The 26,858-nt window shown below is 39.3% G+C and overlaps 2 protein-coding genes across 3 annotated transcripts in view; both read right to left on the reverse strand.

Annotated features, from left to right (window-relative positions):
* Positions 1-2,239: 2,239 nt before the first annotated feature.
* Positions 2,240-3,320, reverse strand: LOC129780585 (translocon-associated protein subunit delta). The gene is made up of 2 exons (XM_055789003.1): positions 2,895-3,320; positions 2,240-2,718 (listed from the first exon to the last, which is right to left on the reverse strand). Exons 1-2 carry the CDS (start codon positions 3,147-3,149, stop codon positions 2,458-2,460), a joined length of 516 nt encoding a protein of 171 aa, XP_055644978.1. The 5' UTR covers positions 3,150-3,320; the 3' UTR covers positions 2,240-2,457.
* Positions 3,321-16,368: 13,048 nt separating this feature from the next.
* The window catches only part of LOC129780574 (uncharacterized), a 40,549-nt gene continuing 30,059 nt past the window's right edge, over positions 16,369-26,858 (reverse strand). The window contains exons 2-7 of one of the 2 annotated variants that reach the window (XM_055788979.1): positions 18,615-19,025; positions 18,224-18,547; positions 17,632-18,159; positions 16,903-17,557; positions 16,702-16,836; positions 16,369-16,634 (exon numbers count right to left, since the gene is read on the reverse strand). In XM_055788979.1, coding sequence (XP_055644954.1) covers positions 16,492-16,634; positions 16,702-16,836; positions 16,903-17,557; positions 17,632-18,159; positions 18,224-18,547; positions 18,615-19,025 — 2,196 coding nt within the window. In that variant the 3' untranslated portion in view covers positions 16,369-16,491. Of the gene's footprint in view, positions 16,635-16,701; positions 17,558-17,631; positions 18,160-18,223; positions 18,548-18,614; positions 19,026-26,858 lie in introns of both variants that reach the window. The other variant, XM_055788978.1, reaches the window with a different exon arrangement.

Here is a 26,858-nt window from a genome sequence, read left to right on the forward strand (position 1 = left end):
ATTAACTTTCTAATTACTGCAATAATCGAAATTAAAATTGACGGAATTTCACTTTTTTTTCCAGATTGATGACGAAATTCCCTGATATTCCCTGACTTTCCCTGACATTTTTTGAATTCCCTGATATTCCCTGATTTTCAAGGTAGTCGACACCCTGTCCACTTTTTTGAATGCTCTAATTTAGCACACCTTTGTCAAATCAGGTATTCGAATGTTTCAAAACATATAAATAAAATTGTCTTTTTCATCATTTACAGTAGTTTTATAGTATACTTTTACGGAATAACATTTTTTAAAGGATTATAAAATACACCTTCTATTGGTGCCAATGGTGCTAACTTTTGATCGATCAACAGATGATTATTTGGCACGTATTCAGACCATCTCTGGATTATAACACTAACAAATATTATAAACATCATGCTTGCACACCATTTGTATCAGATTTACATAGCTAAACCATTAAATTAACGCATTTTTAGGAACTCAATTCTGATCATGAGTTGACCAATTCAATAATGTTGTTTTGTCCACATGATTTTTATGGCAACCGCTTGATGCGCTGCAGTTTATTTATTGTGTCCTTCACGCATAGCAGAAATAAAGTTTCTCTGTGGTGAGTGTGTTGAGGGTAACACTTTTAAAATGCCCAAAAAAAAGGCAATATTCTGAAGAAAGCCTAAATTATGAATGGATCAATATGATGACAGTAAACTCAAGCAATGATAAATGCAGCATCTACATGAGAATTCGAAAGTTTTCATTAAAAAATGGTGATTTCTAAAACCGGACAAACCATGATCATTTTTTGGACAAACCATAATCAGAAGTGGTCAAAAAATGATCATAATTCCTCTTTGAGGAAAATCGTTAAAAAAACATAAAAATTTGAATAATTTCAACACCTTATGGTTGTATTAGCAACTAGAGACTTGGGGCTAACCCTAATTCGTATCGATTATATGTGATTTTCATGAAGAAAAATCGATTTGCATTTACTAGTTGCGTAAAAACACCCCAAATCGGACAAACCAAGATCATTTACTCTACGCACAATCTGATTCGCAACTCAAAAGTAGCGTTTGACTGACCGATGAAAAAACGCGTTCGTACGAAAACGATGATGGAATAGATAGATTTGCTTCGTACGAAACCTTGGAGTCCTTGGAGTCGTCCAAAATCCATCTTCCCGTACGTTTCGTCATCCATCCGCATGCATCCTTCGTACTTCGCCAAAACCTTGTTGTACAATTAATATGTCCTGAGAAAACAATTAAGCCGTAAAATCTCGATCATAAAACACTACACTGATTGTAATATTAATGTTTATCTGCACTACTACTCACACAGACAAATTCATTCATTTTTTATTAAAATATTCTACCTACATTCAACAATCTCAACGTGAAGTGAATGAAACCAAGGGAACGGTAAGGCAGCAGCGGCCAAGCCGGTTTTTCGGCGAAGAAAACTTATTTACCTCTGATTCGGTGCATGAGGATCTGGCAGTAGCAATAGCTAGAAATAGTGCAGCGCGATGTACAACCGCGTTCGCCCAATGGCGTTTGCTTGGTTCTAATAATAATGCATGTTTTCGTAATACTTATCGGTAAACAAATGAGAGCCAGTGATAAATATTTTGCCAATCCCGAACGGTTTTGCGTTCCAGTTTGCATATACCGTTTTACAAACACACCAGAAGTGGTTTGCTGCAAACAAAATGTATTAATAGTTATTTTGTTGCAGACAGTAGCAAATATCTTGTTTAGAGAGCGTATTTTCATTTGCGCTTGGGGGCTTGTCTGTTCTACGATACCACCAATGACATGTGCATTGACGGCAAAACAACTATAGATTATCAATCTTTCGTCTGAACAATGACCATGCAAAGCAATTGTTGTTGACGAACAAGTTGTTTATGGGGTTTAGCTAGAACTGCTTTTCTCTGAAGACATTTTCGGTTTTTCTTCTGGTAAATTTATGCATTTAAGTTCGATTATCTGTGATCGATTTTATGCAAAAACCTACTCAGGAATTTAGACGTAAAGCATAAATGGCAATTTCATCCGAGTTTCAGATTCAAACAATGGATAGTCCCCAAATACTGAATGAATGATTGATGACAATAAAATAGAAATCGTTGGTAATCCTAGGTAATAAAGAATAGCGCCTTTAATAAAAAAAACGACTATTCCGGAAGTACTTTGGGATGTGATATACGAAATCACAAAGTCTTGGCGACTGTGTAATATTGGAGGCTTTTATTTGTTTGATGTTTCTCAGTCAATATATAGGCCCACATTTAGAACATGTGAGCTAGTTTTGGCCTACCTCCGATTTGCATCAGGAAAAAACGATAAATTAATCTCTTACTTGTACAAAACGGCAAAAAGCACGCACAAGGAAAATTCAGCAGCAAACAAAACTAGGGCCAGCGAGTGGCTCACGAAATCCTCTTTACGCAAGCAGCTTGGTACGGGTGGAGAAGGCCACGTACGCTACCAGTCCGACAACGCCGGCCGCGAGGATCTCCGAGTTGATCCATGGACCCTTGTAGGCACCTGGGTAGTTCACCGTCACGGTGGTCAGTTCCTTCACCGACTGGACGCTGTCGCCAGCGCGCTGAGCCTTGCGCACAGCAGCAAAGGATTCCTCATCGAACAGTCGGATGTTGTACCTGCCGCTGCTGGCCTTTTTGATATCCTCGTTCCAGCTAACCTGTAGGAAGCAATATACCATTAATCAATCTTTAAATAAATCTTTAATGAGCCTGATAAAAGATACACAGAAAATCTGCACATTCTATTTATATTATACTTCAGCATGATCGAACATATGAAAACGTGTTGAAGCCGGGAAAACTATCCATACAATAAAAATTCTACTCCTTTTACCTGGTACTTGCTATCTCCAACTCGGACCACCGGACTCAACTTTCCGCCGACTTCGGCAAACAATGGCAGCTTCTCGACACCAGCGTTGGAACACTTGAGGGTGAATTCGGTCACGAAGGCAATCTGGCTCACGATGGTGGCGTCCGATGTGGAGAAGAAGCTTGATTTCACCCCTGGGTTGTTGCAGGTGCTGGCATGGCTAAGACAAGCCGAAAGCGCAACAACGGCAATGGAAAGCACAAATTTTGCGTTCATTGTGATGATCTTAAGTTACTACTTTACGCAAAAACCAACGGGAAACTGGGCTACGTGAAGGATTAGTTGAAGCTGCGTCCAAAACGATCGCCTTTCTCCTGTTGTCGATTTCTGAAGACTCTGTGAGCCACGTAGCGGCGACAGTTCGACTCGAAAATGAATGAAGTTTTCCAAGTTTTCTGCGGCGCAGCCACGTTTGGCATCGCCGTCAACAGGCAGCCACAGTTGATTTCTTCGAGGGGTTTACGAATGAAAGAATTTAGTTCCAAACGGTTCGCGTTGACGGCGAAATGGTGTTGAACTCTGGATACGACATTAGTTTGTATGAGGCCAACTATTCTCTATCAGATTAGTCGGCCCTAAGGCAGTTTTAAATTGCTAAAATCTGCATAATTTTTTTTTCTTGGAGTTATTTACCTACTAGAAGTATGTTGTTCTGACCCTAATTTGAACTATTTTCTATGAAGAATATCTGAATTCTCACCAAAATTTACCATTATAATATAAAATTATCTTAAGACACAATTTTTGTATGATATTTTTTCATTACTTGCAAGCAAACGTGATTTTCTTTTACACAGAGTACTAATTTGATTTGTGAAAAATAATTTTCATTCATAATTTTTATTTTAAAAGTGTGTTCATTTCTTCTGGAACCCCATATTATCATGCCTGCTCCCCCATTTCGTAATATGCCGTCAACGCGGATTATTATAGAGCTCTGATATTTTGAAGTGTAGAGTTCGTCAATTCATCAAAGCTACAAAACAGATGAATCGCTAGTTATTTTCAGTTCTGTAGTTATATCGTTCAATGAATTCTAATTATATTCGGTATTCTTAGTCCTATTTCGCACAAGCTGTAAAAGTTTAAAGCCTCTATAATTTCAACACACACCCTCTCTGTCTTTCTCTCTCTCTTTGTTTTTCTAAGCGAAGCGAACAGTTATATGGTTCATTGCTTACTTGACGTAGGATTTTTTCTAACCGGCTGGTTTTGTGGTAACATCCATACCTCTCACGCTGAGGGTCACGAGTTCAATTCTCACTCCCGACATTCTTCCGAAATGGAAAGTTAAAGTGACGAACCAGCCAAAAGTGTTAAAAGTCACTATAATACAGAAAGAAGAACGGAATTCGGACCAACAAAAAGAAGACAAAGAGGAACAACACGACGTAAAATCGATCGAAGACGCAAATTTCGTTAGCGATTTTAAAACGTGGCTTTACATCTGCTTTATGATTCGCCGATTGATTCCGGAATATTTTGAAGATGATGGCGTTGGTAAGTGGTGGCGAAGAATCGATCATTTTCGCGTTATTTATGGATGATCGGAGCAGGTATGCTTGTTCTAGGCTTCAACCCGGTTGGCGGCAAATAACCGGTACGACGTCAGGAGGAGTCTATCTGAAACATATGATGAAGCTGATCTCCACCGTGTGAATAGGAAGCTGTGAAGATAGAACGAGGGAAATCATACGAGTCATACGTATACCGCGTAGATGTCATCGCACAGGATGGTGGCTTATGTTCAGCCACGCTGAAATATATCATAGAAGAACTTCGTCACGACCGAGTGTACAGCAGTCTACTCGCGAAAGAATACAGTTGTTACTTTCATACATACAGAAGTGTCGGTATCAGACCGGCGTCCGGCGTTTACGTCTGTGGCGTTTGAAAAGTTCATGGAAGTTCATGGAGGGAAACATGTGAAGGTCGATACGGCTTGTCCCAAGGCAAACGGTCAAGTTGAACGGTACAACAAAACATAAGATTCGCTGCTAAGAGCATCTCCACCAGTTGCTAAATTCGGTTGCTAAACACAATTAGGCACCCCTTCACCATAAAGTGCGATTCATATAAAAAATCTACGTCACGTTCACGTCCCGTCACGTCACGTTACGTCAATTATTCTACCATGCAATTCTTATGAAAACATTCACATACACCGGCAACGTAACGACCCGTCAGCATACGTTCAACGAAAACGATCCACAATCCAATCGACGAAAAAACATCAACCTTACGTGAACCGAAACGCTGTGACATCTCCGTCATTGGTCGAAAATGCGGAATAATTAAAAAACCAATTGGCGTCACTGGTGATTCTTTTTTTCTTCGTCGCTAAACTGTCATCTCAAACAAAAATAAATGGATCATACAATTGGTGAGTAAAGAAACTATTATACTTTTTATTCATAAATTATTTTATTTTGTTCTAGCCATGGATACATCCGTTCGTTCGGTGGATCCGGCTTTTTTGCTCCCATCAATTGGTGAGTTCCACCATTCCACTTCTATAACGGATGTTAACTTCTGTAACAGCAACCATCAGCATCAGTTTCCCCGCAGCAGTATACGCCAAGCCCTGGTTTCAATGCCGGGGGACAGTACCAACATCAACAGCAGCAGCAGCAGGACCTGGCCATCGAAGCAATTTTCCCTATCGGAGATCCCGTGCTTCGCGCACATTCAAGAATCCTCCTCAGCCACATATGTGTGTCAAGGAGAAATATATCAACGACAACGTACTCAACTGGATTCGAATCGTCAATCCGGACAACCCGGATGCACTGATTATATCTACTTGTTTGTTCACAATAGTGTTTTTATTACATGTATTTTTGTTCTCTTTTTTTTTAATAAAATTATTGAAATCAATCAATGACTTTCGTTTTCATGTTTCATAACAAACCAATACAAACAAGAGGCGAGCAGTGCTGGAAGCAGTGCTGAAAGCAGCGCTGCCAGCAGGTCGACGCCTTGCACATGTTGGCAAGAAAGTGGCGTCAAATTGTTCGACGAATGCATATGAAAGGTCGATAACTCGATTGCAAAGTGGCAGCATTTGGAGTCGATCGTTGACATCACATCGACCCAATCTTGGCAGGCAAAACGGAATGTGGGGACTGGCAGGATTTGTAGGAAAGAATAATAAGAATTATTCTAGATCAACATGTCAAAGGGGCATATCTTCTTCGATCGATTCTCTTCATCGACTCTCTCTTCCGATAACCACGGCCTTTCAGACAGATTTATCTCCTGTTTTGCCATGTAGTTTGATAAACGAGGTCCCCTTTCACATTCCTTGTCATCGAACACATCAGGAATTATTGTTACTGCTGAGTTATTAATGAAAGAGAATGTAGATGAAGAGAATAGATCAAAGAAGATAGGCCCTTTCGACATGTTGATCTAGAACACTGGAGGAAAACATTAGTAAATGCAGCTACCAAATCTTTAGTAGTTGAAACATTGGTAAAATGTACGCATTTTTTGTACATATTACCAAAACTTTGTAAAACGGATGTGTATTGCATAAACATCCCAACTAAAGACTCGTACATTTTACTTCATAGCATGTGTAACCTTGATTGTTTTCATTTCTAGGAACTGTAATGTGCGTACTTCGCAGTCGTCATTCCTCTTGAGGAAACAAAGCTATTCGGAGGTAATTTTTTTTTGCTTTTTATTAGATTCAAATATATGTAACTTTTGTTTCTTTTCGGCGAAAACAAATTCTCGATCACAAAGATATCGAGGACTTGTTTCCGCTGCGGGAAAACAAAAGTTTAATTCGTTGTATTGAAATCTCAATACACCGAATCTTATAAAAAAAGACGGGTGGGTAATGTCGGGGACATAACCGGAGTGACGTAGGACTATACAAAGGGGACAGCTTTTGTTAAATATATATTTTAAATATATTGTTTTATTTTCTTCTCCTACGTGAATACCTACCTATCTACCTGAAAAAAGGATTAGTTTACTGTTTACTCTTTATGAATATGTTGATGGTACTGAAAAGAACCTTTGGTGTTGTGTTTTTGTTATCACTCGATATTCCCATGCACCATAATGCGTTTGCTACGATATTGCGTTTGCCACTCGCCACTCGCTGCAACTGCCTGTTGTCTTGATGTCCACCGAACCGAATTTGTTCTGTTCCGAATGGGGGTTTTCTTATCGTCGCGAGCAGCTTTGCCAGCTAACTCGATCACTTCGGCGGCCGAAACTATATAACGCCGACTAGGTGGACTGGTGCACTGGTACTAACGCGCTCGAACTAGCTACCCTTGCGGGGACCAACGCGATTCGAGCGGGATTTTGCCTTTCCCTTCACTTTTCCTCCTTTGCCATGTCCAGACATGGCTGCTTGGGTTGGTTTGTTGATGTGTTGTGATGCGAACTGATGTGGTGTACGGTTTGAATGAGAATGATCGTTACGGCAGCGGAGCGGGGATTTTTAAGCTGGCTGGCTCGAGAATTACGCATGTGTGAGACTGCGACCAATGTTTCGTTCATTTTTTTCTTTTTCTTTCCAATCGTGCTTTATTCTATTTCGCTGCTGCTCTGGTTGCCCGTTTTGGTCGGTATGATTTGAGGAGCACAAAATGGACCAATCAAAAATGGGCACATAGTGCATTTTGACAATGCTTGATATTTCACAATTATTCAATTATTTATCTCAAGAAAAATGAAATGTTATTCGTTATGATAGATGCGTAGATATATTTCCTATCAATTGATGCAAAAACCTTTGCGATCTATTGAGAAATGCTCGAGTTATAAGCGTTCCAAATCTTGCATTTTTTCCTACTTGTTCAGTGCCTAGATTTCCATTTCACCCCCTATATCTTCCGGTTAGACGTAGTCCTACGTCAATAAACTTCAACACAATCCTTTCCCTTTTAATTTTCAGCTTCTAACCTTGGATTAAAATTGCACAGTTGACTGGTGGAGTATTCAATGTTTATTAGACTGAGCATGTGCAACACAAAGAAATCTCAGGTAATCACATATATTTCATCACAAACCCATATTTATAACTAACCATAATCATACATCAGGAAACGGGAGAGCAAATAATGCGTATGAAATGTACTGCGATCTGGTCCCATCAACTGCCAACTAATCAGCTATCCTAAAGAATGAAAATGTGCAACAGGAAAAGGAGCAAAACCTTGATGAGTGAGAGTTTGAAAAAACATATGAGATTGATTCGGTCGAGGCTGCGATTAAATCTGTCTATTTGCACGAGCAATGTTTAGATATAGAATGTTGGATGTAGGAAATTACTGTGTAAAAGATAATGTATGATTGAAGAAAGCTTTATAAATACCCTTAGAAAAATCCTTGGTCGAAAACTACTAAATACATTTGGTAATGCAAAATTAGTAGAATGTACAAATTTTTTGTACATATTGTCAACAAACCCGCATCCCTACCAGAGATTAGTATAGTTTACTCGATAACATTAATAAGCTTGGATATTGTCATATCTGAAAATTGGTGAGAAAAGCGCGTATTAACCATTTTCATTGTTCCCATAAGGCAATACAGAGGTATAATTAGGATATAATTCTGATACGTGCATTTTCGTCGAGAAAATGTAGCCGATATTGGGCTTCCGAATCATGGTTCTGCTTGACATATGTGTTTATTAGTACGGTCGAAAATGACTATAGATTGGTAGTATTTACCAAAAAATTCGTTATATTTACTAATTATTTCTCTCAGCGTAAGAATCAATTATCAACAACATAATGTCATTATCCCTTATGGGCACCTTACACGATCAAACTGATTGACAATAAGTGTCTTCAATATCGTGACAGCTAGGCTTTCGACATCCGATCTAACCTCAATCAATATTTTGCCACCTTACACGGTCAATATCGCCCTCAACCCGAGACAACGAAAATATCCGCGATGGCTAGTGGCGACATTCGAGTTTGGGATTCAAACTATTCTCCATCAGATTAGAAGGCTAAAAAGCAATTTTCAATTGGTTAAATTTGAATGAAAATATCTACTTGGTATTATTTAATTAGTTGAAGCGCGTGGTCCTAACTCTAACTTTACCTGTTTTCTATGAATTTTCAGATATTCCTACTAAAATTTATTATTATTATATAACGTCAGTTTCAGATACAATTTTTGTATGAGATTTTCTCACCACTTGCAGAAAAAAAGTGATTTGCATTCACATAGCATACTAATTTGATTTGGAAAAGTTAATTTTCATTAATAATTTACACTTTAAAACTCGTTTTTCCTTCTCAAAAACACATCATAATACTCGCTTCACAAATACAGACTGATCCTTTCAGTTTCAGGGATGCCAGATTATTTTAGATTGCGAAAATATATGCAAATTATATTATCTGCAAGCAAATGTTTTTATTCGATAAATAAGACTATGACAGTAGAACCCCGATTATCTGTATCTGTATCTGTACCCCGATTATCTGTATCTGTATCTATTTCTGTATTGATAAAACATAGTTTCTATGTTTAAACATCATCCCGACTATTCGCGGATAATCGGGATTCTACTGTAACTTGAATTAACACGTGATGTTTTTTTCACCTGTGATTTTCCCAGATCTTCTCATTTTCCAAATTTTATAGCGGAGTGTGAAGAAACACACAACTTAGACTAAAGTGGCTGCCCCGCTTGCTAGCGCAAAGAATGACCGAGTTCAATGTTAAAAAATTCCTAAGACGTTGTTAATTTTCATTCACTCTCTCACCATCACATTGTCAGTTTACTTTGAGGTTTTGATTTGTATCGCGAAAAGTACTGTATTTTGCTATTTTAGGTACAGTAATTTACATTTAATGCGACATTTTTCTAATTGGACAGACCTGTATGTGACACGTTTAGTTAGACATTTTTTGTAAACATCGAGTTCGGGCCCAAATTATGGCCCCACATTGAAATTCGCCGCCAGACGTCGACGCTGTACCACTCTCATCTTCAAATCGCCTCCAATGCGACACTGAGTGAATCCTCGGCATGTCGCATTAAATGTAAATTACTGTATCAGTTTTCCAAACCAAAAGCTTTCATTTATGATTCCTACAATTTCAGAAGTTTATAAATTTTAATTACAATCGCAAAAAAGACAAACAAACATTAAATGTCCGCTTGCAAATCTGGCAACTCAGTCTGGAAGTCCGTGAGGTAAAACGTCATCATCATGCATCCATATGAAATGTCACGATATTGATGCCCGAAAATCAGAAAATCCGGATTTCTGCGTTGTCGGCCATGTTCAGCTGTCATTATGCTCTCAAATGTCATCATATTGTCAATAAATTTGACCGTGTAAGGTCCGCTTTATCATTATCTCTTACAAATAAAAAACAACGTTTTCACTGATGTTGTTCCACACTGAGAGCAAAATTTAGTAAATATGACGAATTATTTGGTACATGTTACCAATTCTCTAGTCATTTTCTACCCTACTAATCATTGTTACATGTTACAAAAAAAGAATGGTAGGCTCATATGTCAAACAAACTACAAATTGTTGGTCCAACATTGGTGCAATAACAGTGAAAATTTTGCTTCATATTTGTGAGAGGTAATCATCAGGGATAATGACAATATTTTTTAATAATTATTTTTAATTTAAAAAATTGTATTTGATTGCGTTTAATTCTACATACTTAGAATACATAATACTAATAACTTATGCTATAAACAACATCAATAATTCTCGTTGGAATCATTCTATAAACTGCGTACAAGAGGCAAATTTTAATCGCAGCTTCAACCACCTCAATTTGATGAGCATTTCCAAAGCAAGTTTCCGTTCCTCTTCCTGCTGCATCGCTCTGATTTGCATTAGCTGATTAGCAGAGTGACGGTAGAATTAGCACGTTTCATCCGTATTTTGTTCTCTCGTGTCCCTATGAAGAAAAGAAATACATATGTTAATGATATAAAAAATGCAATAAATTATGTATGTTCACCTTAATTTTTTTACGGTCGATGATGTGTTGAAGAAAGATTCCAATCTTAGCGACAAACTCGCCGTTACCTTCAATCCCATAGCTTGGATGGTTTTTGGTAAACAAGTATTACGAGTCTGGGATCATGCCCAGACAAGGAAAAAGGTCAATAGTGTTGTAATGTATAGAATATAACTGATGTTTATCCTTGGCGGGAATATGAAAATAGTTTCCCGACCGAGGTGACTGATGTAATGATGTAAAAAAAACGAATACTTATCTCCGATTTGTTTATGATGAATGATTGTACTGCATATAATTTTAAGGCCAACTAAAAAAGAAAAAAATGGTATTAGGTCAATTATGTTAATATGGATCAAAATTTCTTGTGATATTTTCCCCGCCGAAAATATGAAAACAAATTCTCGGGGGAGATGAATACATAATTGAATTCAATAAAAACAAAGTGCTTACCTCCGAATCGCTTCGTCTCCAAAAGACAAATGGCGATTGCAAAGTGCGCACATCACAGTTGTTAGGTATAACAATAAAAACAAACTTACTAATGGTATGAAGTAAAATATACGAATTCCTGGTAGGAACATTCATTGCGTCTGACATCTTTTTTACGCAATTTTAGTAATATTTACAAAAAATGTGTATATTTTACCAATGTTTTTGCTACTAAAGATTTGGTAGCTGCTTTTACTAAACTATTTCTCCAGTGCAGTGGTGGGTCAATATGCTCACCATCCTACACTGGAGGAAAACATTAGTAAATGCAGCTACCAAATCTTTAGTAGTTGAAACATTGGTAAGTCTTGTAAAACTGATGTCAAATTCAATGTACATCCCTACCAACGTTTCGTAAATTTTACTTCATAGCATTAGTAACCTTGAGTATTTTCATGCTTAGCAACTGTGTGTGTGCATTCGCCATTTCTTTAGTGGAAGTGGAGCGATTCGGAGGTAAACATTTTGTTTCTGTTGATTCATTGTACCTAAATATTTATTTTAATTTGTAAAAATACCACAGAGCGTACGACATGCATTATCGAGGAATGATGTTTCGATGTCTCGTCCGACTACGTAGGTGAATAAGTGGGTATATGAAAAGCGCTGATGGCCCAACTGTCGCTCACAACAAACTTCAACGAAAACGAAAAACTGGAAAGGTTTGTGTGAATATTAATATTAGAATATTAATAAGAATGAAATTATTAGAACACAGCTTTCGATTTGAAAATTTATTATTCGATAAATATCGTTATTACTGTTATTATCCCTTTACAAATGAGGGCCAACATCTTCATTGATATTGCCACAAAATTGAGCCAACATTGGATTTACAATTCGTGGTTTTGTTTGAAATTGATGTCTACCAATTTGTTTTGGTAGAATTTACTAATAATTAGTAGGGTCGAAAATGACTAGCGAATTGGTAATATTTACCAAAAAATTCGTCGTATTTACTAACTATTCCTCTCAGTTTACAAAAATAATGCCTACCAATTCCCTTTTGTAAGATGTACCAATGATTAGTAGGGTAGAAAATGACTAACGAATTTGTAACATTTACGAAAAAAATCGTCATATATACTAAATTTTCCTCTCAGTGAACTGACGGAGATGGACGGTTCCTTGAGTTTTTGTCTGGGCTTTGCGTCTCGGCATTTGTTTTTATTTCGGTTGTACAGTAATTTACATTTAATTCGACATTTAACTAATTGGACAGACCTGTTTAATAACAACACGTTTAATTGCACATTTTAACCTCTAATTGGACGTTTTTGTAAACATTGAGCTTGGGGCTCAAATTATGAACCCACATTGAAAGTCACCACCAGTCGCGAATGTCCAATTACTGGTCAAAATCGCCTCCAATGCGACACTGAGTGGTGCCTCGGCATGTCACATTATAAGTAACTTACTGTACTTTTTATGCCAACATATCTCTCAGTTCCAAATTTCGGAGTGAAAATCATTCGCGACTAGCTGAGAGAGATAGTATATATATATATATATATATATATATATATATATATATATATATATATATATATATATATATATATATATATATATATATATATATATATATATATATATATATATATATATATATATATATATATATATTATTGTTGAATAACGGTCGGGACTACGGAGTTTTTAAATTTAAATAACTACGGTCGGGAATATGGAGCATTTAAATAATTGAATTCAATGATTTTCATTTTTCAAAATTTAGAAATGATTCTAGGCATGCTGATTTGAAAGAAGGTATTGCAATTTAAAATTGTTGTAGGTGGCGACAACATGAAAAACATTAAATTAATCATTCGTTTGAAATTTGACGAGACGGTGCTGCTTCCATTGAGCACATATGTGAATTGGTGGAGACGTTGACGGAACGTAGACGTTTTTCTCCGTAACGTTCTATGTGAATCGCACATAACTTGGCAACCACACCGAGAGTTTCCATTCGGGTGAGTAATATAACTACGCACCCCCAAAGTAGCAGCCGGTTCATCATTTTGGCAACCCAGTAGTTACTTCATTGCAGGGTTGCTATTTGCAGCAAAAGTCAACATTTTGTTTTGATTCCCTGTTGATTAAGTTGTTTTATAAAATAGTGATTTTTGCTTTTCTTTTCATAACGTTTGATTTTCTCAAACCTCGGAGCAAACGATTATAACAACAAAAACAAACATCCTCGTTTGATAACCACCGGTGGGAAAAAAAATAGTAAAATGGCAACCATGATAGCAGCGACCGGTGCAAAAATGAGTTGCTATCCAAAGAAGCAACGATTGAAATTGTCAAATTACCAACGCTTATAGCAACCCACCGGAGAGGATTCTCTTTTAAGCCAGCGCTACACGATGCTACGAACACCCTCGAATGTTGGACGCTCGATGATTCGACGCATCGTGTAGTGGACTGACGAGCTACGAACCTCCAATGTCGAGTGTCGAATATTCGCGTTGGAAGGTAATCCGTTCGTTGTGGATTACCTTCCAACGCGAGTGGCACGAGTCAAAGGATTTTTGTCATTCGTTGATTCGACACTCGATGACATTCGACACACCGCTACACGCTTCGTCCGAATATATCTTCGACAGATTGGTTTGTTTAGAAGTTTTAGATGAGGGAACTATGAAATTGATTCATAAAATTCAAAATATTCGGCAAAATATTGCAGTTTAATAATGTTGATTCCAAGCATTTTTAATTTACAGCCCGATATCAGTACAATCGCTACGGCAGCAATTTCAATACTCGCATCGTCATCAAGTTTCCTAACGTTTTTGATGGTAAATAAAAACAATGAACATTCGATCCAAATACTCGCCGATTGTTTGAACCGATTGCATTGAATCGATCATTCACTTCACCGTGTAGCAGCACATTCGTCACAACATTTGTCGATTCATCGAGTCAAATGTTTGAGTCCAACATTCGTTGGTAAACGTTGGACGAATCGTGTAGCGCCCGCATTAGTAAGATGGTTGAAGAATCGGCTAAATGTTGAGATGCAGTGCTTCCTGGTGTAGAGTTTTTTTAAACAACACAGTTGATCGTTCGACTGGTCTCGCAAATGTTCGGTGTATATCAAGCGGACCTTACACGGTCAAATTTATTGACAATATGATGACATTTGAGAGCATAATGACAGCTGAACATGGCCGACAACGCAGAAATCCGGATTTTCTGATTTTCGGGCATCAATATCGTGACATTTCATATGGATGCATGATGATGACGTTTTACCTCACGGACTTCCAGACTGAGTTGCCAGATTTGCAAGCGGACATTTATTGTTTGTTAGTCTTTTTTTGCGATTGCAATTAAAATTCATAAACTTCTGCAATTGTAGGAATCATAAATGAAAGCTTTTGGTTTGGAAAACTGATACAGTAATTTACATTTAATGCGACATGCCGAGGAACCACTCAGTGTCGCATTGGAGGCGATTTGACCTGTAATTGGACATTGAAGATGAGAGTGGTACAGCGTCGACGTCTGGCGGCGAATTTCAATGTGGGGCCATAATTTGGGCCCGAACTCGATGTTTACAAAAATGTCTAACTAAACGTGTCGCATACAGGTCTGCCCAAAATTAGAAAAATGTCGCATTAAATGTAAATTACTGTACCTAAAATAGCAAAATACAGTACTTTTCGCGATACAAATCGAAACCTCAAAGTAAACTGACAATGTGATGGTGAGAGAGTGAATGTCATTTTTTGCGCTAGCGAGCGGGGTCTAAGTTGTGTGTTTCTTCACACTCCGCTATAAAATTTGGAGAATGAGAAGATAAAAAAAAAATGGTTAAGTTAGAGTTAGGACTAGACGGTGCCAGTGGTTGTGTGGTTAGCGTAACAGCCTCACAATCCGATCGGCCCGGGTTCAATCCCAGCTGGCGTCGTTGGGATTTTCTGAGGCGAAAAATCTCTGGTTACGTCTTCCTTCGGAGAGGAAGTAAAAGAAGTTGGCCCGGCTCATGAGTTGTTGAGTCTGATAGGTAGGAACAGGTGGAGTCGCCTCCCTGATGTCGGTGATTGGCACTGAAGTGGCGGAAATAGGCCGACGAAAAATAAGCGAAGATAAAAAAAAAAAAAAAAAAGAGTTAGGACTACGCGCTTCAACTAATTAAATAATACCAAGTAGATATTTTCATTCAAATTTTACCAATTGAAAATTGCCTTTTAGCCTTCTAATCTGATGGAGAATAGTTTGGATCCCAAACACGAATGTCGCCACTAGCCATCGCGGATATTTTCGTTGTCTCGGGTTGAGGGCGATATTGACCGTGTAAGGTGGCAAAATATTGATTGAGGTTAGATCGGATGTCGAAAGCCTAGCTGTCACGATATTGAAGACACTTATTGTCAATCAGTTTGATCGTGTAAGGTGCCCATCAGAGAAGGAGAAAAGATTGTGATTTGACTCAATCACTCCTATTCTGTATTTCGATCGATTCGAAATATTTCCAACTACTTGCTAAAATTCAATTCTGTATTCCGTTCGAGTTGTTTTTGCATTTCGTTCGTTCTGCTTCTCTTCCAACATTAAATGGGCAAAACGTTCGAATTAGGGAATGCAAAATTATAACTCGAACGAAATGAAAATCCGTCGGAATACATAATAGGGCTGAATACTTACAGGATCAAGTCGATATGACCTCTTGAGACTTGAATGGAATACGAGAAGAGACAATCTAGTTTATGCCAGTGTAATAAAGCGTTAAAACAGCGTAGTTTGTAATTACTCGGAGACGAGTCTTCAGCATTGCTAACAGGAAACAAATAGCGAAATATGGCGAACTTGTGTATTGTTCTCGCGTGGAAAATAATTAATCATGTAGAAACCATTTCCAACTGCTTCTACAAAACCTTGCAACCGAACGTTCCGTTGTATGCGTTGATCCCAATGGTATTTCTCTTTATACGATAACACAAATCTCTGCTTAATGACTCATTGTTTGTTTTTCGTAAAAGCTAACAAACACTAGATAAAATAGAAAACAACTGTCGGATAAAATTTGTTATATACTGTAACCGCGCAACTACTGTAGTGTCCAATATCAACAAGTTCAATAAACATCCATACCGGCACAAAGGCAGGCACAATTCAAGCTCATCGCCTTCTTATCCCTTGCACGTAACTCTAGCCAGCGCTTTTGATTCGGAACAAACATCTCCGGTGGCAATGGCGCTTTGTCATCCCCGTTGGTTTCTGTAAAGGAAGAAAAAAGACTGAGCGTAGGAAACAAGAAAAGGTCATGTTTCTCTTTAACTCTCACCTTCTCCTTTGCGACCACTCTTCGGAGTGGGAAGAATCGAAATAGTTTCGTCCGGTTTCCTCAGCAGAAGCTTCCCGACACCCTCGCACATCCGTAGCACTTCGTGCGTTGATAGCACTTCTCGGGGGGCTTTGTCTAGCGATTTACAATGTACGATCCAGTCAGCCACTCCATCGAAATCTTTCAGTAGATTCAACGCACCTGTGCTGCTGAATTTGGTCTTTTTCATGTAGATATGGTCCAACCAGGCCTCACAGATAATTTTGAGGGTTAGCTTCAAAATGTCCAGATCCTTGGTGGCCTCAATGACCGGTAGGTACACTTGGTTGAAAAAATAGGCCACATACTCGTTGGCAGTTTCCTGTAGCATTTCGGACTGCCAATGGCGAAAGTGGGGAAAACAAAGTGTCAGCGACGCCAGGCTCGTAGTTCTACACACCGCTGCCAGCACATCGATGCACTCCGCACCGGTTTGCTTCAGCTTTCGAATGTTCTCCTTAATTTCTGACACAAGTTTCGCTCGGAGAGCGACGCATACCTGAACCTGCACTTCTAGGGCGTCCGGTGTTACCAGTTCCGGAACACGGAGATACTGCAGCTGTTCCAGACTGAGACCAATATCGTTGTGAACCACCTTGAAGAACATCATCATGTTCCAGTCGGTGCACAGCGATCGCGCCTTATTGGCAGCCCAGATTCGCATCGAGTGGATCGAGTGATCGAGTCGATGAAGCACCGGAATCTGCTCGACCAGTGGCAGTTCGTTGGGGATCGTTCCAATGTCGCAGGTGTTGGACAGCTGTACTAGCTGGTAGAGAAGTTCGCTCCAGACCTTTCCGCAGACGGTTCCTTCGATCTTGGTTGGATGTAGAATAGTCATGTCTAGAATTGTTGATATTCGAAGCAATCATATCTTATTTAATATCTTACCGTCATAGAGGAGCTGAAAAACTCTGATTCATCAAAAGGGTAATCTACCGGTAAACTGGAGGAAACAATCGACAGACGGAATTGCTTGTCCCAGATCGTGCTGCTTACGTGCACTGTCAAGGTTTCACCCAGACCCTTAAGCATGGACAGTATAGGCTCGGGAGCGTCATCTGAGGTTATCAATGACAACCAGTCGCGCAAGTATTTGGTACAGGCAGCCGGTCTACACGCAAGCGGGGAACTACTCCACCATAGCACAACGTGCTCGAGTGTCCCGCCTACCTGCGTCCAAAGGCCTCTGTTTCCTCGATTTACCCATTTGATGAGTTCGGATTTGTTTAAATCTTTGTCGAAAGCGGATGGACAGAGTTTGATAACCTTCATCAGTACGTTGGCGATGAATATTTCCTCGTCTGTGATAAGATTCTCCAACAAATCGATTCCTTCCGGTTCGTTCACCAAGTAGTTGATTGAGTTGTAGGCGGCCGCTTCAGCAGCCATTTCGTCGAAAAAGTTGATGGCTGGATCCTACAATAGAGAAAGTTGGAGTGAGTTGGATTGTCCTTTCAAACTAATCGATTGATTAAATTACGTTATGTTCCGATTCATCCGGTTCTCTGGATTCTGGTTTCACTATCGGCGTGACGGCGACAGGCTTCGTTGCTTGTCCAATATGCATATCGCCACTGGCGATAAGATTGATGCTGCTTTTTCGTCTATTGTTGTACTCTTCCTGGAAAGGGTCCTGTGTTTTGTTCCCTTCGTTGAAGTTCGCAGTCAGAGTGCGTAGAATTTCCACACTTGAAGTGTCCGATTCGTTGTCTTCGATGGCGGTCGTGGTGGCGCCCTTGCACGTCACCAGAAGGCAGTTGATTAGTGTCGCACAACATTGCTCCGATCGTTGTTTCGTGATGATCTGTATTGGGGGTAAAATGGGCAGGGTTTGAATCGGACCATAACTCACCCAGGAGAACGAATCGAACCTGTAGTATTGTCCCAATGTCAATTTTCCTTGGGGTGGACATCAGAGCCGGGAAAGAATTGCTGCAAATTTGTGCCCCGGCTTGGGTTTTCGCTCGAGCCGTCTTCAGCGCTAGGGCTACACTTTCATTGTGCAGCGTAGACAAGAGCATGGCGCCGTCGATTACCACTTCCGAGCTGTACGTCAATCCAAGCATTAGCTTAACCATTTTATGGATGATGAATATCAACTGGAAGTGTCGCTTGCGAAGGCTCATTCGAATGAGATGTGCCTTCCGGCTGAGTAAGATTTTGAAGAAACTTCGCTCGGCATTCTTGTCTGCCGATGCAGCCGACATCCGTATCAGCCGCAATTGTATGTGTGCCGATAGTTCGAAGTCCTGACGGCTTTGTTGTAGCAACCGTTCAAATTCCTGTGGATGGAACAAATGGGGTGGTGAGATTCATGAATGAAAGCCCATCGTTTAGAGCTTCTGCGCGCCATCGATGTTTAATGTAAAAAATATGTGTGTGTGTGTACGAAGAATTAATTTCCCGAAAGCGGAAACTGCTGAACCAACCGTGATTGATAGGGTTAGATTTAATTCAATGAACCTGGCCGAATGACGGTCTGGAGCGGTCGGCCTCGGCAGCTCAGCAGCAGTCTAAATGGTACGATTGGTAGCACATGAAGTTCGATAGCAAGGGTAGACCTAGTTCACCTGTACAATTGATACGTGCGATGGATGTTGGAAGGTGTTTTAGTCACGCTATGGCCGCTTGAACTTGATTCGTGATGGAGGAAACTGCTTTGTTGGCTCCCACAGAACGGTGTAATAGAGAAGTTTTAATCAATATTAGCACATTTCGACGTATTTCAAAATGAACATCTTCGCAACAAGGTCTCATTCTAGGGTTTTGCTCATCGCTCATCGTGCACACGACGGGAAAGAACTCAATTTGTAGATAGTAGCTTAACGTGTACTGTTTACAATCTATAACGAAACTTGGTGGCGGAGGACGAAAATCAAGCCTAGTGAGCAGAAAGGTCGAATAGAAGGGTATTTCTGCAATCGAAAGACCTTCGAATGCTGTGCCCAAAAAATTACGCCCTCAGATCGAAGATTGATTTGCACGCTTACAAGGTTCAGTAGTTCTCCGATCACAATGAGCGACAGAATTTGATGGCTCAAACACGTGTGCGCATATTGTATTTAGAGTTTCCAGCAGAATTACATTGTTGTACAATCGACAACGGTACAGTCTTAGCGTATTTCACTCCCCGAGTTAAACTCCATATCGTGAATAAATTTAAGGCAGGAACCCTGTCTGGAAGACCGAAAAATAATGAATTCTCCTGGTTTTTTTTTCGGATGTTAAGAATAAAATGAAGGCCTGATTCTCGAATACACTACGAATACACTTCACGGTGGAAACGGAATGAAACGTATTCGCGATGACAACGGTACAGTGTCGACATCTGGATACGAGATTAGTTTCCCACTAAATTTATCATTATAATATCAAATTATCTTCAGATGTATCTTTTGTATGAGATTATTATATCACATGAAGAAAACAAAGTTTTCCACTCACATTGAATACCAGTTTGATACGAAGAAGTTAATTTTCATTAATGATTTTTTATTTAAAAAGTGCTCATTCTGCCTGAGTACTCATTATTATCTTCGACGCTTCACCTTCTCGTAAAACGTAGTTCAATTGCGTGCCGTTTATTTCGTTTCCACCGTGAAGTGTATTCGAGAATCAGGCCCGAAGTGTTCGGGTATTTTGGTTATTGTTTTGAATGCACGAATAATAATTTTTAGGTTGTTAACAGCTGGATGCGCAGATGCTGTCTGAAAAATCAGTACCTTGCTGGTGGTATCGGTTCTGAAACAACGAGGTGTTGCAAAACGAATTCCAATTAATATTTTGAAACTTGACAATATCTAAAGCGTTACATAGGTTTTTTTAATTCGAAAAATAGCCAAAATGGCGGTTATTTTTGCTTAAAATGAGTAAATTTTCATAAAAAATGGCTGTTTAATATAAGAATCGAAAAAATGGGATATAAAAAAGCGGCTATATAACGCTTTAAATAGTTCATTTCTACTTGCTGATAAAAAAATCAGCCAAAATCGATCCTAAGATATCGATACCATCAGCTGAAAAAACATGGTTTCGAAAAAAACGCATATAAAAAATCATACAGCAATTCTACTATATGGCTGAAAATTTTCGGCATTTTTAATAAAAAAATCGTTTTTTGGGCAAAGCTTTATTCATTCCTCAACATAGTTTACTTCGAGGGCAATACACTTGGTATAGCGAGTTTCCAACATTTCGATTCCCTTCCTGTAGTACGAAACTTCTAAGTCTTCGAAATGTGCTGGTCAGCCACACTGCAGACTGCTTAAGGCCGGTTTAGAGTACCCGTGAACGTGAACTTGAACAGGCGGTGGAATAGGACGATCATTTCACGGTGAACTACATTGCGAACAAACAATTCAAAAAATCGTGGTGAATAGAATGATTTTGTTCACGTTCACGTTCATTTTAAAAGTTCGACAGTGAACGTGAAGTAAATAAATATCGATCTTCAATAAAGTAATTCGGATAAAATATAGAGTTGTTCACGAATCAACCCAAACCAACGAAGTTTTTTAACCCGCGCAGAGATCCGATTGATTGAAATTGCATCCATATCAAAATTTTCATTGAAAACTTGAGAATTGCTAAACATATCCTTTTACAGTTCGCGGTGATATAATTTTCAGAATGCCTTGGGACATTCGAACGTGAACATGAACGTGGAAATATTTTGACGTCTATATTCACCACTGTTTTCACGTTCACGTTCACCGAAGTCGGTGAACTATGTGAGGTGAGTTCAGGTGAGTTCACCAACATCTCGATTCCACGGTGGAAATTCAGAATTGTTGTGAAATATTGAATTAATTCATTTTTATCAATATGAATTGTGTTTGAACATGTTTTTCAACTAGAAAATGTTTCTTTCTATCGTTTCAAGATGTTTTCCTCGCGTTTTATATATGGACTGATGAATTATTAACAAAAAAGTGTGTGTCCGCGTTCACGTCCACGGGAACTCTAAACCTACCTTTGTTGGACTCAGGAGTGTGGTAATGGATCCACGTATCATCCGTTGTCACAAAATGTCCACTCGATCACGCTTCAACAACGCCATACCGACTGTTGAATCAACAACGCGCCGTTGTATTCGGTCGATGGTCAGCAAACGCGGCACTTATCGCGCGGATAGCTTTTTCATGTCCAAAATGTCGTGAAAAATGTATCTCACTCGTTCTTTTGAAATGCCTATGGCCTTAGCTAACTCGCGTAACTTCACTTTACGATCGTTCAAAACGAGTCGATGAACTTGTTTTACGATTTCTGTATTCGTAGGCTCTTTTGACCTTCCTGAGCGAGGTGCATCTGCGGTGTTTGTTCGATCCATTCTAAATTCACTAAACCACTGATAAGCTGTTGTTCTCGAAGGACCAAAAGTCAAATTAAAAAGAATGTTCGATCAAAATACGATATTCCTCTTTTTCCATTATCTATACGAATGGTACACTTGAACAGTTATAGTTTGCGAACAAATAAAGGAAACGTCATGAAACTTTACACGTAAGCTAGAGACAGATGAACCTCTCGAAATCTTTTAGTGGCGCCATTTGTTGAAAAATCCCGGGACTTGTAGCCCATCTATATATATAAAAATGGATTTCTGTCTGTCTGTCTGTCTGTCTGATTCTTATGGACTCGGAAACTACTGAACCGATCAACATGAAAATTGGTATGTAGGGGTTTTTGGGGCCTGGGAAGGTTTTCGTGGTAGTTTGAGACCCCTCCCCCTCTCTAAGGGGGGGCTGCCATACAAATGAAACACAAATTTCTGCATTACTCGAGAATTATTCAAGCAAATGAATGAGACACTCCACCCGCTCTCTAAGGATGGGCTGTCATACAAATGAAATACAAATTTCTTCATAACGCGAAAACTAATCAAGCGAATGGAGCCAAATTTGGCATGTGAAGGTTTTACGGAGCACGAAACGTTTCTATGGTGAATACATTCATCCCCCCTCTCTAAGGGGGGCTACCATACAAACGAAACACAAACTTCTGCATAACTCGAGAACTAATCAAGCACAATTTGGGATGTGAGGGTTTTTGGGTATGAGAAATGTTTCTATGATGGTATGACATCCCTCCAAACATGACAATTGAAAATTTTCGGAAAACTCTGAAGGAAAAAGGGAAAATTCGGAAAATTAAATTCCCATATGTTCTACAATTACATAGTGACAAGTGCTGTTAGTCCATTTGATGTTTGCGCTAGCGAAATTGATCTTTGTTCGAAACTGGAAATGGATTTTAATGTGATGAAACGCACTCCTATATCTTCTTCTATCTATACCAAAAAAAGATGTCAAAAAACACGCCGGATGTCAAAAAACAAATTCTGGGCGGGACGAAGTTTGCCGGGTCAGCTAGTGTAGTATATTTCTTGAGCTGACCTCATACTTTTGTCTGTAGTTTTCAAACGAAATCAAATATCAAAGAACCCTGATGGCATGAGCTTCCCAAAAATGCAAAAAACGATTTTTTCGACCATCAAGACCGGGGCCCCCCCCTTAAGCGGATAATAAAAAATATTGGGTTGTCTGAAAAGTTTGTGCCGCCACTGATGATGACTAAATCGAGGCACTGATCAAGAATAATCTTAGGTACATGACACGTAAAACCACTGTTCATGAAGCTTGGTTACGTAAATCATTACGATGAATGGGCTCTACATAATTTGACAGAAAAAACATGCATCTGCGTCTCGCTTCATGAACGCCGGTCTCCACTACAAGTAGGGTAACACGGGGTGATTTGGACCACCCCATTATCTCAAAAAGTACGGCTCAACTTGGATTTTTTATAATGTCATCTTCTTTTTTAGTTGAACCGTATGTAACTAACGTAAAACAACTCTGGTAAAATTCGACAGGTGGAAGGAAATGGTAGCATGAACACAGCAAGCACTTTGATTGTCAAAAAATGTGAGTTTCCAGATCGTGGTTTTAAGGTTTTTCCCGCTGATTAAACAAACTTTTCGTGTATTGTGCAGTAAAGTTCTGTTCCCCTACAGAAGAGGAACAATTTGATGCAGCGAAACTGTAGGTTTGATAACAATAAATGAAATTAATTGCATTTTAATTTTTACATGTTGTGTGGGGTAACATGGACACGTTTCTGTGGGGTGAATTGGTCCTACAGATTTGAGGTTTTTCTTTGGTCTAATTGATTCCAGATGCCGCTGAATTACAAAAAGAGGATGGCAGACAACGTTGGAAAAAGGAGCAGCTTGAAAAAGTAACGCAGGCTATTAAGAACGGATCTTCTTTGACTAAGTATCGAAAGTGTTCAAAAATGCTCGAACAACAGTGAAAAAATCCATGCAGAATTCGAGATGGTCTCAATCCAATTTTTCTGGTCTGGAATCTGGCCAAGACACCTGGTATCGATCCTAGAACACTGTTACTGACTGTAAAATTATTTCAAAATACTTTACATAAACATGAACATGTTTTTTTCCCATGAAACACACACTGGACCAAATCACCCCACAGATGGTCCAAATCACCCCGCATCAAATTTTAATGTCCAAAAATCATCTCTTTTATTTTATGATATATTTGGTAGAATAAAGCTTTATATAATGATTCAACATTATTGATTGAGAGAAAACATGTGTTGCTTAGTATACAATGTGACATTTTTTATTTAGGCCGCATTGGTTTGGAAATATTAGGCGATTTGCTTAGGTGGTCCGAATTCCCCCCTTTTCCACTAAGTCCTGCTCTATGTTTGGTTGGATTAGAAAGGAATTATGTATTATGAGCTTCTACCAAGCAAATAGACGAATTGAAGCCTGCGATGCAGAATAAACGTCCAAAATTAGCCAATAAAGTTATGATCATTTAGAATTGGAACACCGGACCGGAACTCAACAGATTCAACGTTGTATACACATTTCTCTTCGTTCTGAAGAATACCATAATAAGACAATCTTTTCAATACCGCTTCCAGCCTTCTGTCGTGTTCAATCCTACTTCTTCCACAAATCATAACATCATCGATGTTATGGTAATTGCAGCATTTTTATTTGTCAGAATTCCAACCTTGTTGTTCAAAAACATATGTTCATTATCTATTTTGGCGTAGGATTACATTTTTTCCGGAGCACATTCGGGATACACTCAAATCCGCTGGAAGATTTTTTAATTCTGGGTGCTTATCGCTCATTCATTTTCTGGTGGATTCACTAGACTTTTGACCAATTAATTTAAACACTTCCTGCGATATGGAAAATTATATTTTTTTTCAATTGTTATTTAGAATAGCGTTGAAAAGAGAGATTTTAATTTGTCATACATTTGTCACCATTTGCAATTTTGTTTTGGCCTCCAAATTATTGAAATAGATCTTTCGTTTGAAAGTCACCAATTTTTTTTCTATCGGTCGCAGCTGGGGGACGTTGCAAGGGTTGGCGCTCTCCGGTATAACGTTTATCTTCAGCTGGTTCTTCTCCTTCAGTGATCTCTTGGCATAATGAGCAGAGGCCACATTCGGCCAAAAGATTGCAGCCTCCTTCGCATGATATTTCTTGATGAAGGCGGCAACTTCCGGACAGACACTTTGTTCGGTATATCTCCCCGTTCACCGCAAACCCCGAAGGAAACAACAGAGGCATGGATCCCAGACAGCCTTGCCGTCCAGCGTCAAGTAGGTCTCTTCATCTATTACGACCACGACGTCGCGCTTCGCCGGAAAGATGTTTTCCACCATCACTTTAAGTCGTTCCTTTTGGAAGACTGCCTACTGCTCATATACGGTCGACCTAAATTGACGCTTCCGCAAAAAAGGTCCATTTTTGTCAGGCCGTTTGGCTGGTAATTCCGAACTTCCGGACTAAGGTATATGATGAGGCAACCTTGCTCTTGATCGTTCTCTTCAGCTGTTGCTGCATTTAACGGTCGCGCAGCACCGTCGGGCGGTCGGAGCCGAGCTTCCGTTCGACGCTCTAGGATGGATCAAGGCGCCTCTATATATACCTGGTGAAACAATCATATGAAATGCACGTTCAGCCATATTGGAATTGCTGTCGGTATTGTTTACAAACCGCATCAGAACGCTGCCAGCGACTCTCTACAAACTGCTACGACGCTTATTCGAACGATGCCTACTATGTAGGGCGTTCGCGAATTTATGTGAAAAAGAAGGGATGAATTTGTAGAATTTCATTCTCATTTCCACTACTCTCGCAAATGAATATGCAAAAATGGCGTATCCTAGCAATAACAAAACAAACAACCCCCGCTCCACAAACCGTAATCCCCTTCTTATTGAAGTGATGATGTTGCTTCACCTGTTATACATTTGTACAAGCGCCTTGGGATGAATCTGGTGAACACGATGAGCAATTTCTCCGCTTCGGATGGAGCTGGCAATACGAACACAGCATCAATCGTAGTTGCCTGATTGCTTTCGCCATGACTGCTGAAAATCAACTGATCAACTGAACGCTGTTTTTTATACTCAACAGAGTTGCTACGATTGGCGATGCATTGGGGGATTTACCACAAATCCTTCCTTGGTTACCAGGTAGCATGGAATTCGCATGGAAAACCCCTTAAATTAGACTATTTTTAATGCATCATTGTTATAACGTTTGCTCCGCCCGTCGGAAATTTCTTGTAACGGGCAATAGAATGAAACATGTAATTTTCCTTTTCTATAACATGGGCTGAAAAGTTCCGGTATTTTTCAACAGATGGCACCACTAAAAATGAACAAGATTCAGTTCGGGAGGTTTATCTGTTACTAGCATATATGGGAAGTTTCATGACATTTCGTTTGTTTGGTCACAAACTACAGTTTAAGGACCGCAAAGAAATCTGTGAGACATACGCCTGGAACCGCACGTTTTGGGGCACACTTTTTTTTTTTTTTTTTCCAAAATATATATTTTATTAAGGCTCATATGGCGTCAGCCTAACGGGGCCGGGAGTTCAATATTTTGACAATGTTTTCTTAGACTATGTTAGTAATATGTAACCGATTACTCGCGGATGACTCGAGGTTAGTATTACAAGTGTTCTCATAATTGGTATGTCGCAGTCTTCGATGCTCTGTACGTGTGCCCGACACGGGATACTTCCTATTGGGATGCAGCTGACCATTAATCA

Source organism: Toxorhynchites rutilus, chromosome 3 (assembly GCF_029784135.1).
Source record: "Toxorhynchites rutilus septentrionalis strain SRP chromosome 3, ASM2978413v1, whole genome shotgun sequence".
Lineage (NCBI taxonomy): Eukaryota > Metazoa > Arthropoda > Insecta > Diptera > Culicidae > Toxorhynchites > Toxorhynchites rutilus.